We start from the raw sequence: 13,186 nt of genomic DNA, 5'->3' as shown, positions 1-13,186 counted from the left end.
GATTTTTAATGTAAATCTTCGGTACATCCCACATTCCTGAGCCATGGTTTTACATACATTTTCAAAGTAAAGTCCTAGAGAGGTGGATTTACCTCCTGAGGTCTTACATTATGATTTCAGGAACCAAGATCTGTAAAACTAAGGGTTACTGAGCTGTTTTTCTACTCCTCCTGTCAGGACTTTGTAATGTCTTGGACTATTGCTCCCAGTAGTGATCCCCAAATTAGGGAAGCAAAAACTGAACCCTTGCAGCGGGTCTGGGTGTAGGACATAAAGTTGGTGGAGATGTCTTAGGTTATCTATTTCCACAACGAGGCAGTGGTGTTTCTGCTGCTTTTTTAATGGTGTAGTGGGCTTGGCTCCACAAATATTTGCCAACAGTTTAATTTGGGATTTTGCCAGGGTTTTCCCAGTGTAATATGAGTGGGAGACAGCACATGGTGACTTTGCAATTCGTGATTTGGAGAAACCTGAATGGAAACTCGTAGTAAAACCAAAATACATCTAACCTATAGGTTTCTTTTTTTTTCCCTGCCAAATTTGAAAGCTTTTTGCAAGCAATGATTGTGTGAGAGCTTCTTAAATTAGATATGAGACTATGTGATGCCAGGTTTTGACTGATCTCAATTAGGGTGCCCATCTTTTTGACCTCGAGAGTCAGGTGCTAGTTTGGAGGTACCACTGTGGTCCCAGCCTCTCAGTACTGGAGCAGCAAACCTATCTTTGGAGATGAGTCAGTGATGCAGGTAGGTCAGCCAACAGTACTGTGAGCACTTCTGGCGGCTGCTGCTCTCGTCACCAACAGGGCTGTGGGGCAGCAAACTGGTGAGGCACCATCTCTCACTGCTTCTGCTGCGATACCGGCTCCACTGCAGCACATTCTGCTGTCCCTGTGGCGTTAGTGGGTGAGGGCAGCAGCAGGCTGTGTCAGGAGAGCATTAGGTCCGTGCTGTCTGGTGAAGGAGGGAAGCAGCCTGTGGGTCAGGACTTTAAAGTCCTTCCCACATCTCCAGTACTATTTAGCTACCTTAATAGCTAGAAAATCTGTTTTAAAAGTAGAATGCAGGTGCCTTTATGGAAATAGCAGGTGAGGTTTCTTCAGTTAAGTTGTCAGGGAGGAGAAGCTGGCTCCCAAGTTGCTATTTGGGTGCAAGTTGAGCCACTCCTGTTTGAAGCTCCCTTAAATCTCAGTGACCTGGGCCACTGGCTCCTTTTTGCTTACCATGGAGCACTCAGCCTGTGCACCAGCTCTGCCTACAAAGCCTTTCAAACACAAGTTCAGACCATCTGATCTCAGAACATAAATAAGATGCTTAGATTGGAGCCTGTTGCTCTAAGCTCATCCTGGTAAATCAGATGAGAGAAACATCCAAAAGGTGTTTTAGTACACAGAATATAAAAGGTGCCTTAGCATGCAGAATATAGAGGGGGAGAGTAGGCTAACTCTGCTCTTAATTTAGGCACTGCACTTAAGTGCAATGAATTCAGGCCTCACTCTTCATTGAAATGCCAGAGTGACTGCTTTGCTTTAGTTAGCAGTGGACATTTACTTAGAAATGCAGAGATCCACATACTTCAACAGATGATGTCGTTAGTGGGGTCCAGATTTCTCTTCCTGCAGTTCCTAACATCATCTCTAAGTGATTGGATATTACCACTCTTTCTGCTAGCTTTGTTTCTGCTTCAAATACTACCTTTAAAATAACTGAAACATTTGTACCTTTCCTTTCCTTTATTTTTTTTCTGAGGTCTTTCAAGTCATCCTTATCAAGTCATCAGTGATGTAGTCATTACTTTAAGATACTGAGAGTGCCCTGCATGATGGTCATTCCTTTGTGTTTTTTTTCCCTTTGCTTGAACAGTTGCCACCTTACAATAGCTCTTACTCCTTTAGCTGGTTTAAGAAATTATTTCCTTTGCTGCGGATTTTGATCTCGCTATGAAGGCCAAAGAGGATACGTCGAGGATAGTTTGCAGTTGAACTTCAAAACTGCACTATGTAGATAGATGGAATACATACCATGGGAACTTAGGTATTCTGTAATCAGAAAATAGCACATCTAACCAATGAGGGCAGGGCCAGGAGGCTGGCTTAGTATTGTCTTCAGAAAGTTACTAGCATAGTTACTTACCTGAGCTGATCATCAATCTGAGAAATGCAAGCCAAGCCAAAAAATCTACTTTTGTCAGGTGATGTGTGCTGTAACTTTGTGCACCAAGATGAGGTATTTATTTATTTATTTATTTTTAAAAAGAGGACATAGAAATTATTTTCATGGTACAGATGGCCCCAGTTATCATAGGTGTACCTAATAATCTAAAATTCTACACATTAGTTTGCATTATAGTATTTGTGTTTTCCCTGTAACTGAGTTGCATGCTCTTTTTTTACCCAGATGTGTGGAATGTTGATGGCTAAATTAAGACTCGGTTATACGGATCTTGCTATTCAGTCTATAAACCGTGTTCTTTCCAACTTGTAGATTCTTGTGGACACCGTTTGGGCTCTGTCCTACTTAACAGACGGTGGTAATGAACAGATCCAAATGGTGATTGATTCAGGAGTTGTACCTTTCCTAGTTCCCCTTCTGAGTCATCAGGAGGTTAAAGTTCAAGTAAGTCTGCTTCGGTGTCTTTGCACAGTCCTTGGTAACCTATTTGCTTTAAAAAATGTGCTTCCGAGTATTTATTAGTGGTGTTCTGAGATGAGCATTTATAGCTACATTTGTTGTAGGTAAACTGAACAAAAATGTTACCAACACTAAGGAAAAATAGATAACTTAAAATTATATTGAAGTTTTGAGATCTCTTTGATTTTGTTAGTGACAGGTTAAACATTAACTTCCATTGGGTGATTACCAGGGGTGCATTCCTTTTGTACTCCTGAAATATTTCATGACAATAGGTTTTACATTTTCCAAATTATATATACTCTTTTTTTCTGTTGCTGCATGTACGGTTGCAGCATTTGAGTGGCTCATGGAAGTCAAATATGATTTTGAGACTTGTTGAACGTTAAAATATTTGCAGATTCTTAGTCCTTTTAGTAGAGTAAATTTCTGGTTATCCACAAAAGGTAGGGTAACTGACCTTGTTTGATTCATTTCAAAAACAAAGGGAAACTTAAAGTTAGTTAATATGTCTTTGATTTTTATAAACTAACCATTGGAATGTGGAATTTTTTTATTTATTTTTTTTTTCCCTGTGTCTGTGCATTTATCATGTTTGTTTAGTTTGGACTTTGGATGAGACTTGGCTGTCTTGAAATTTGTCAGGCCAGTTCGTTTGATGAAAACAAGTCCCTCCAGTATTCTGCCACTTACGAAGCGCTTAATAACTAACACATAAGAGTATAACGCACATTTTTGAAAGTCAAGTAAGAGTCAAGAAGAATAAAAGTAGGTTTTTTGTCTGTTGGTTTTAATTCTGCAATGGAGACCTGAATGGAAAAGTAAGCAGTATTGGCAGACATAGTCAAGACCTAGATACGTTTATTGTAAATCAGATCAGATACACAATCAATTATTTGGTTGTTTTAATACCCTTTTACCTTCTAGTCTCTACACTTTTGGAGTTGAGCTGCAGTGCATCTGTTGAGTAAAATTCTGCACTATGTGTTTCTGTTCTGATAAACAGCACCCTTTTTAGGATGTAACTTGGAGGTTGAAGTGCTAAATTGTGTTTTGCAAAGTGTTTTTCTAGAGATGTTTTAAAATGATCTTTGTTTTAGCAGAAGTAACAGCAACGTCTTTAACATGCAATTGTTTTTTTCCTTCCCACTTTGGATATTCAGACAGCAGCACTGAGAGCAGTAGGCAACATAGTAACTGGTACTGACGAACAGACACAAGTTGTTCTCAATTGTGATGTTTTGTCTTACTTCCCAAACCTCCTGACGCATCCAAAAGAGAAGATAAACAAGGTATATTATGATCTGCTTCTTCCTAACTTAATCTTCTTGTTGAAAAAGTAGAACATTAGTCTGTAGCATGTTACAGAAGAACTTATAGTTGTTATCTCTGGGATGTCAGCAATTCTGTATAAAGATGCAGCCTTTGAGGCTGGTGCTTAATTAGGGCTGAAGTCAACCAGGCATACTGGGGATCTGTGCATTGGTGTTGATGCCCAGTGCTTTTTGGGGGTACCGATGGTTTTTGCTCTTAAGTGTGGTACTTTTTTTTCACTTTGCTTGCAAAGTGAGTAATTGCTGAACTTGCATTGGGGTTTTTTATATATAAGAATTGTTACTTTGGGTTGAGTCCATTGAGATGGGTAAGATTGATCCAGTTTTTCCACTCAACAAAATTAAAGAGGCTTGATGAAGTAGCACATTTTTCATAGCGGAGTTTTTTCTCTTCTGTGGTCAGTCTTCACTTTCAAGGGAGTAGGGAATATCACTGCCTGTTTTTGAAAACTGTCCCTGCATTTCCTCTCCTTCCTTTTGGCAGAGGGAACTTTGCTTCTGCAAAGGACTGGGTGGGATAGGGAGAGTTAGAGGAAAGAATGTGATCAATGACCTCTTTTTCAGAGCCGTATTTGATGATGTTTTTTGTTAATTATTTTTGTTAATCATCATGCCATCTTTCTCTGCAGAGACGGGGCTGGTTGAGGAGGAAGTTTTTTCGTTTCTCTCATCTTTTGTTTATCTTATGTGATTTCCCCATTACCAATTTCCCCAGCTTACACTGAAGGGAAATCTGTTAGTGAGGAATCTGTCTTCAGGGCCTGGCAACTGCCAAGAGCACTGAAGAAGTTAATCTTTGACAGTTCATGCTGCTGTGATTTGTTTCTGCCTGCCCTTCTAGCACTCAGAAAAGAACAAGAAATGCCAAGATTCAATGTTTTTGAATGCCAAGAAATGAACTGTTGTTGTATAAGGGGAGTGTATAAACACCTTTGAGCTTTTTGTTTTAATAAATGTTGTGAGGAGCAAATAAAATTCAGATATACGTCCCTGAAAAAAAATGGAACCCATTGTTTTCTGCAGTACGTTGTAATTGGCTCTTTGATGGCTTATTAAAATCTGGTTTTAGTAAAGATTAGAGCTTTGTTAAGATGTTCTCAATTGTCTTGACAAGTATCCCCCATTGTAACCATGAATTTGTTGCTGCCATTAGATGTTATCTATGCTAAGGAACCACCTGAAAGCAGTAACTGCTGAGTAAGCTCTGAGGACTGAGAGTCCTGTCCTGTCTGATAATTATGGGAAAACTCGAATGAGCTTTGTAAGCTCTACTTCATGTTTCAGGAACAAAATGGGAGCTGGAAGCACAGAAAGCTAGTACTGAGCTGTCAGGTCAAATATTACAGAAGTCCCTTTTTATATGGGGTTTTACTGATTTTCTTTGCAAAACTGATTAAAAGCTTAAAACGTGGCTGTGATTCCAGCAGCACAAAGTGGATGTAAGATTGAAGTCAGTATTGCTCCCAGCATATGGAAACATTCCTTGTGTAAGTAATAATCTGGCCCAGTGAATTCATCGTATCAGTTTTGTATTGATCCCCTGCATGTTTGGCTTTCACAGTGCAATAAAGGTTGTGTACTGGAAGTGCTAGTGGGGAGGAAACCTGGAGGCTCTTTTTTAGAGATTGGTCTTTGTATGAGTTGAGGTTTTGAGGTTGTTTTGTTCAGTTTTTTTTTTTTTTTTTTTTTTTCATCTGTTGACTGTTTTTGAAAAGTGTTTTGCTTTTTTACTTTTTCCATTTTTAGGAAGCAGTTTGGTTCCTTTCCAATATCACAGCAGGAAACCAACAACAAGTTCAGGCTGTAATAGATGCTGGTCTAATCCCTATGATCATACACCAGCTGGCTAAGGTCAGTCAAACTATCAGCTATGCGAGTTGTCATCCTCTTTTTATAAACCTGACATGAGGAGTCGGTGATTTTTAATAATAAGCTTGACAGATGTTTCCATGTGGATTTTAATGAGCTATTAATTTTATTCTTCAGGGGGACTTTGGAACACAAAAGGAAGCTGCTTGGGCAATTAGCAATTTGACAATAAGTGGGAGAAAAGATCAGGTATGTGTAGTAGGATTTCAAATTGTCCTGAAAACATGGTATGTGCAGCCATTTGTAAGAAGCAAAATGCTCGAAGCATTTTGAATGCTTTGTTCAAGGATTTTTTTCCTATTATTTAGGTTGAATACCTTGTACAGCAAAACGTAATCCCGCCATTCTGCAATCTACTCTCAGTAAAGGATTCTCAAGTGGTACAGGTGGTGCTGGATGGTCTGAAAAACATCCTGATAATGGCTGGTGATGAGGCCAGCACAATAGCTGAAATTATAGAAGAGTGTGGAGGTAAGTGCTTTTTAGGCTTTTTTTAAAATTAATTTACTGAATTTTATTCTGTCTCCTGGCTGTTGTTGATGTTTAGTACAGCATTTGTGTGACCGTGGGCTATTTAAATAAGCAAGCGAGACTTTTGCAATAAGAAAAATGACACACTTTCCTGTTTAGCCTGTTTTAGGGATGGTCATGTTGGAGGCAGTCAGTGGAGGAGCCTTCTGTAGCTTAGGTATTTCCAGACTAAAATGAGAATTGTACTTCTTTTCATTTGGTTATTAGTTGGTTGTGTGGTAAAACACAATTCTTGCTTTACTTTATTGCTTTGGAAGCAGATGTGAGGATCATAATTCCATTAAGACCAAAACAGGATGAGGAGTCAGGCTTTTGGATATTGCAGTCTGTTTACTCAGTATTAACTAAGTAGTGCAAACTTAGTATTAACAAGCTACAAGGCTCCCTACTTTCTTCAAGGTTTCCTTGTTTTTTTCCCAGCTTGGGACTACAATTTTAATTGATGTGGTAGAGTAAGGTAGCTAGCACTAAATGGATGTTTAAGACCTTAGTGTATTGGAAACTTGTCCCTTGTGTATACCACATCCAGTTTGAAAATGGGACTATAGTTTTAAGCTGCTCTGAGCATGAGACTTCGTTGCCTTATTGTTTAAAAATTGTATGCAACACACAAATAATGCCACTTCCTTATTCATATATGCAGAAAGCACAAGGACTGGGACAAAACCTACATATTAGACAGCAGAAGTCTTAAAAAATAATAAATAATATATATAATAAATAATAAACAACAAAAAAAAAAAAGTACAGAGAATTTTATCTAAAAAGATAGAAGATTCCCTTATCCTGCGTTCATAAAATGGGATCTTCCGTGGCATGCAAAGGTTCACAAACTATTTTTTTTTTAAATCTTGGAGACAAAGATAGCTATTGTATAGATAATACTTGGAAACTGAGCTGCATCTTTTTTATTATATTTCTTTAGTAATCTCTCATAGTTTTTCTTTTCTTTTTTTTTTTTCAGAGTAGTAAGTAACTCACTTTAGTTTAAACTTAAAAAGCTTCTCCCTTTTCTTTTATCCAGGGTTAGAGAAAATTGAAGCCTTGCAACAGCATGAGAATGAAGACATTTATAAACTAGCATTTGAAATCATAGATCAGTATTTCTCTGGTGATGATGTAAGTATGCTAAGGATTGAAAAGCATATGTGCTGTTATCGTAGTAAGTACGTTGTCACTGTTGCTCAGTTCCAGTTGTTGTGATGATAGGTTGGCCGGGAGGTCAATTTTACTGCTCCTTTTTCAGTTCACCTTTGTTGTGGTTTAACCCGGCTGGCAGCTAAACACCACACAGCCGTTCGCTCACCCTCCCCCCTCCCTCTCTGGGATGGGGGAGAGAAACGGGAAAGTGAAGCCTGTGGGTTGAGATAAAGGCAGTTTATTAAGATAGAAAATAATAATGATAATAATAATAATATGTACAAACAAGTGATGCACAATGCAATTGCTCACCACCTGCTGACCGATGCCCAGCCCAACCCCGAGCAGCCGGCCCCCCCCAGCCCGGTTAGCCACCCCTCTATATTGTTTAGCATGCCGTCAGATGGTATGGAATACCCCTTTGGCCAGTTTGGGTCAGCTGTCCTGGGTTTGTCCCCTCCCAGCTTTTGCTGCACCCCCAGCCTGCCCGCTGGCAGGACAGAGCGAGGAGCTGAAAAGTCCTTGGCATAGTGTAAGCATTGCTCTCCAGCAATTAAAACATCAGCATGTTATCAGCACTCTTCTCATCCTAATCCAAAACATAGCACCCTACCAGCTACTAGGAGGAAAATTAACTGTCCTAACTGAAACCAGGACAACCTTCCCTTAATTGAAAGTCTTTGAAGAGTTTCTCAATATCAAGAACTTTCTGTAGCAACATTAAGATGACTGATCTCGTTTTACTTATACACATTGATTGGTGCTGAGCTAATGTTATATTGACATGCACATTGACATGTAATTACTTGTGATTAGAGTCAAAACAGTTCCCTGGCTCTCCTGCTTTCCTTTCTCATGCATCAGTCTTAGGAATGGGGGGACAGATCCTTAATTTCAGATAGATTACTGTATTTCAGCTCTGTAATTGCTCAGTCTGGATTCTGCATTGAAGAGAGTCATTAAAACCAGAAAACTCTCTGCAGCTGATTGATCTAGACCATCAGATATTTTCTTGCATCCCGCGTAGACATTTTGACAGTTTGGTTTCCAGCTCTTCCTGCTGCAGGCTGCTTGTGAGTGCCTCAGAAACACTTCAGCAAACAATTTGAGGAGGAATAATGGTTGCCTTTTCTAGGCCTTGTAGGGTGTTGGCACTTCTGCAGCCTGGCAGTACTGTATCTTCAGTTTTTTTGGCTAACAAGCCTCATAAATCGAACTCTTCAGATATCAGCTCTAATTTTAATGACTTCCTAATTTTCCATTTATGGTCCCATCGTGTAGCTGTGAGGTTAGTCACCAAAAGTTAAGATCTGTGAAAAGTTCCTCGTGCTTTTAATGATTCTGTGGGCAGTGTCTAATAATCTCCATAATGGCTCTGAGACTTCTGTAGTTAACTGAAGAGCACAGTCTGGTTGGTGTGGGTGGAAAAATACCCCTGTTGAGGTTAGTACTCCCTTTTGTATATTTACTGTTTACATAAACTGATGTGATTTAGTCTGTGCCTAATTGGCTGAATTTACCTCCTTCACTTGGGAGCGAGACTTTACTTCAAATTGTTGCTTATACTGGTAGCACGTGTTCTGGAGTTTCTGAAACTTACTAGGAATCACAGAAATTCCATAATTGGCAGATTGGAACTAAAACATAGCAACAAACAAATTTTGAGGCAGTAACTGTGGCAAAATGAACCCTTGTCAGTTTAGTACCAGTGCAGACAAACAAACACAAAAACGAAACTAAATCCAAATTGCCCTGAGGAGAGAAGAGAGTGGTTATGTTTGCTTCCTTGATAGTGTTAAGCTTGTCTGCCCAGGAGTATTCCTGCCTTCTGTCACTTCTGTGTTCTCATAAAATGTTGCTGGTCACTAGATATTCACCCCTCCATTGCTAATCCCATGCGCAGGCAGTTGGCAGGTACTTTAGGACCAGCACTAATAGCTTCCTGACTTTTGTTTATTTCATTAAAGATATGAGAACTTCGGTAACATTACTTGGTAGTACCCCTCCAGAAGGCAGAAGTGCTAATTTATCAACTCACAAACATTTGCAAAGCATTCTGAAAATGGATTTGATCTTCATTTGGTAGTGACTTGCCCTCGTCTTCCTCCTGTGAACTGTTGCTGTCCCTGGATGCCTTAATCCCTCCTTCTAATTTAGGTGTTAAATCACCCAAAGTGAAAAGAAACGTAAAGGCTTGAGGTGAGCCAGTTCTGAAGTCTGCACTGCTCCAATGACAGACCTCAGAAACCTCTTTAGACCCCACAAGGGCTCTTAGATGTGCTTCCGAAATGCCACGCACTTTGAACCAGCGTGTGGTTGCTACAGCCTGATTTGATTTGTAGGGACAGTGTGTTCAGAGGAGGGGTGCAGCTGGTGATTTGGAGGAGGATGGGTAGGGGTAGAAGCTGTTCATGCTGAGGGTACTGCCGGTGGTACTTCTGGTTTCTAGAGGCAGCTATGGCAGTGAACACGTAAATCCTCACAGCTCTGAGGAAGTTGGATAAAGTTGGATGCAGATGCCTTTCATTCTATATTCGTAAAGTATTTTTGGTTTAAAAATATTTCAGATTGCACTTATGGAATTACGTAAAACTGCTCTGAAATGAGTTATTCTAAATCCTTCAGATCCTAATAGGAGATGCCAATTATTCTTTTAATCTTTATAGAAGTCTTTCTATCAGCTGCTAATAAAAAATTTCATGTTGCAAGAAATGGGAGAAAGTACAAAACTAATTTTGGAATTTACATCTAGTGATCAGCCAACTGAAGAAGTGCTGGAAATTGGCGTTGAAAATTAAATTGCACTGCTAAAATAGCAACAGCTTTGACTGAGCAACAACCCAGTCTCTAGCCATGTTGATTTTCTGTTCCCCAATGGTATTAGAAGAGTTGATGTGTTGATCTATTTAAACAAAGCTGAGGAATTGAATTGAAAAACCTAATCTAATTTTATTGCAATAATACTTAAAAAATAGATGAACATTTGTGAATCTCGCTTACGTGTACTGGATTGTGCTGGGAACTGGCCTCTGATGCATTTTTGTTGCTTTATTTCACAGATCGATGAAGATCCCAGTCTCATTCCTGAAGCCACTCAAGGAGGTACTTACAATTTCGACCCAACGGCCAACCTTCAAACAAAGGAATTTAATTTTTAAGTTCAAAAAAGTGCAGCTTCTCTGTCCCACACCAGTATGAAGCACCACCAGATGGCTACCAAGTGAAGAAATAAAAGGCTCCAAGACACACATGCCTCTTCGTTTTGATGCTTCTAAAGCAAGCCATGTATCGGTCACTTTGCAGTTGCCAAACATCACTATCACATGGACTGTAAATGCATATGCATGATCTCTTAAACTGTTTCAGAATTCTTTTTAACAGTCCCAACTACCTTTTTTTGCCTTTTTCCTGGTGCCACATGCTGACAACCGCAATCTGCAGTTTTGTTAAGAATATTCCATAGTGGTGGCACATTGGCTTTCCACAGAAAAGTAGCTTCTTTGGAAAATGGTGCGCTGTGGATCAAGACACTTTGGTATGATGCGTACATTTTGGAAGACTTTACAGGGGCCCAGTTTGCTCTGAGCCTCCATCATCGTCCTCCACAAACATATTTTCATATACTTTATGTGGAAGAATAGATTAAAAAATGCAAGCCAAATGAATTTCATTGGTGAAACTGAAATAAAAGTAACTTAAAAAAAGAAAACACTTGGCAATTGATTAAACACTTAAGTTTAAAGCAAACAAAAAAACTACTTCATCTATCAGTAATTGATGTGTGTTCATTAACTGCCTCAGAAACCAGGGTTGGAGAAAGAACTGTAGATTTGGACTGGTAAAGCTTTGCCATTATACCTAATTTTTGAGAACAGCGAGCCCTATTTGACCACTCACTTCAGCCTGTGTGTTCCTGCTGTTTTGAAGTAATCAAATGCTGTGCATGGTATTTTACCTGAGCTACAAACCTGTTATGGACTTGAACTTCTGTTTAAGCTGAAAGCAAGAATCCCAGACTGTAGAAAAAAAAAAAAATCTGTCCAAAAATGTATTAGTTAAAAAGAATCTTGCTTTCAACTTTCAGTAGTCAATATATTTTGTTTTAAATTGATAATTGGATATGGTTGATTTATATTGGGTTTAAACTGTGGAGCTTTCATGTTTACTGTAATTTAGTCTTAAACTATTTTTTACTTAGTAACCAGTGCTTATGATGATGTGGTTGGCAACAAACCAGCAACTACTTAGAAGCGTCATAAAAGCTTCATTCTTGGAGTATTGGAAGAGTAATTCAGAAGTTAGTCTCAAATCTTATTCACATGATGACAAAAGATGCAAACTGGTTGATGTGTGAGGCTGGATGGAAGCTGCCATGATTCAGCATAAACCCGATGTGCAGCGCACATTAAATAACTTTCCGTAAGGTATGTGAGGTCATTGCTTTTGGAAAATCGCCTGACCCAGTCATTTTCAAAGGGATTTTGGTATTGCTGGAGCGAAGATCGATACTTGTGAAATTCTGTAAGCTATCACACAAACTGGTTTTGTTGCTGTTGTTTACTGGGTGTAATTTCCCAATGCATTGATGTGAAGGGATAGAAAAATCTAAACTAATTTAGTTATTGGATGTGGGTTGTATTTACTGTGATGAAGATAAGGACAGATGCCATCAGAGCTTTGTGGATCAGCTGTTTTTCCACTGATGAACAACGCATAGCAGGTGTGCATTCATTAAATATATATCTGCCAAGGTGGAGCCACTTTAAAGAGCGAGTTGTCTTGTATCTTAACTTGATACAAGCGTATGTTTAAACTGCAAGATTTTTACTTGCTAGATAATCTGTTTTAATATAGTGGTTTGGCCTCTGATTATTTATAGGTTTTATAAATTTTAGAATCAATTTCTCTTTAAGGTGGCTCAGATTTTTCAACTCTTGTGCACATAAAATTGAGTTGAAGTTCATTGTGCCTTTTTTCTTTTCCCAAAAGTTGAGTTGAAGCTTCATATGGTAACTGCATCCTATTCACACACTATAGTCTAAAATCTTGAAACTGTGTGGTGTTCGCTAAAAAACTAAACAATAAAAAGTCAAAGTTAGGTAAGGTCACAAAGTTCTTGTGAAATTAGAGTTCCAGCAGGTGTTATTGTGAACAAATATTTCCCCTCCTAACTCAATCTAGTTTCCCTATATGCCATATAGAATGACGGTTACCCTGTTCAGCCTGCACTCAGTACTATCCTACAGATTAAATACAAATTGATATTAAAACAACAGTTTTCCACTACTGTGAAGATTTGATCTTTTTCTTGCACTCAATGCATTACATTAAAAGTGAACATCGGAGAACTGAGGGAAAGCAAGACAAAGCGTTTGCCCAGTTCTTCCTGTTGTGACCTTATCAGCTTTTGATTGGGATTGCACCATTTCATAGTTAATAAAAGAAACAAAGTATATTGCTGCACTTTTACGTTTTCAGAACAGTGTTTAAAATTGCATTGTTTTTATTATTTTTTTAAACTATCAGTTAAAATAGACTAAAACGTTCTTTCAAAGAGGCATCTAAATGTGTTCCTAATTTTGTATATGGGCTTAGGTTTTGTAACCAATAAAAAGCTGCTATCAAATACTATAAAAAAATTCAAGAACTTATTTTGAAAATTATGAAACTGCTTAGTCTTCA

At 38.7% G+C, this 13,186-nt stretch overlaps 1 protein-coding gene across 1 annotated transcript in view; it reads left to right on the top strand.

Annotated features, from left to right (window-relative positions):
• Positions 1–11,539, top strand: part of KPNA3 (karyopherin subunit alpha 3) — a 50,825-nt gene extending 39,286 nt beyond the window's left edge. Inside the window, exons 11-17 of the mRNA XM_035323269.1 lie at positions 2,484–2,615; positions 3,794–3,922; positions 5,711–5,815; positions 5,951–6,022; positions 6,142–6,304; positions 7,389–7,483; positions 10,564–11,539. Of these exons, the coding sequence (XP_035179160.1) occupies positions 2,484–2,615; positions 3,794–3,922; positions 5,711–5,815; positions 5,951–6,022; positions 6,142–6,304; positions 7,389–7,483; positions 10,564–10,662 (795 nt within the window). The 3' untranslated portion in view covers positions 10,663–11,539. The remainder of the gene's footprint in view (positions 1–2,483; positions 2,616–3,793; positions 3,923–5,710; positions 5,816–5,950; positions 6,023–6,141; positions 6,305–7,388; positions 7,484–10,563) is intronic.
• The last annotated feature ends 1,647 nt before the right edge of the window (positions 11,540–13,186 follow it).

The sequence above is a fragment of the Oxyura jamaicensis genome, chromosome 1 (genome assembly GCF_011077185.1).
Source record: "Oxyura jamaicensis isolate SHBP4307 breed ruddy duck chromosome 1, BPBGC_Ojam_1.0, whole genome shotgun sequence".
Taxonomy (NCBI): Eukaryota; Metazoa; Chordata; class Aves; order Anseriformes; family Anatidae; genus Oxyura; species Oxyura jamaicensis.
Note: the sequence above shows the minus strand (reverse complement) of the source record. Positions and strands in the feature narration are given on the sequence as shown.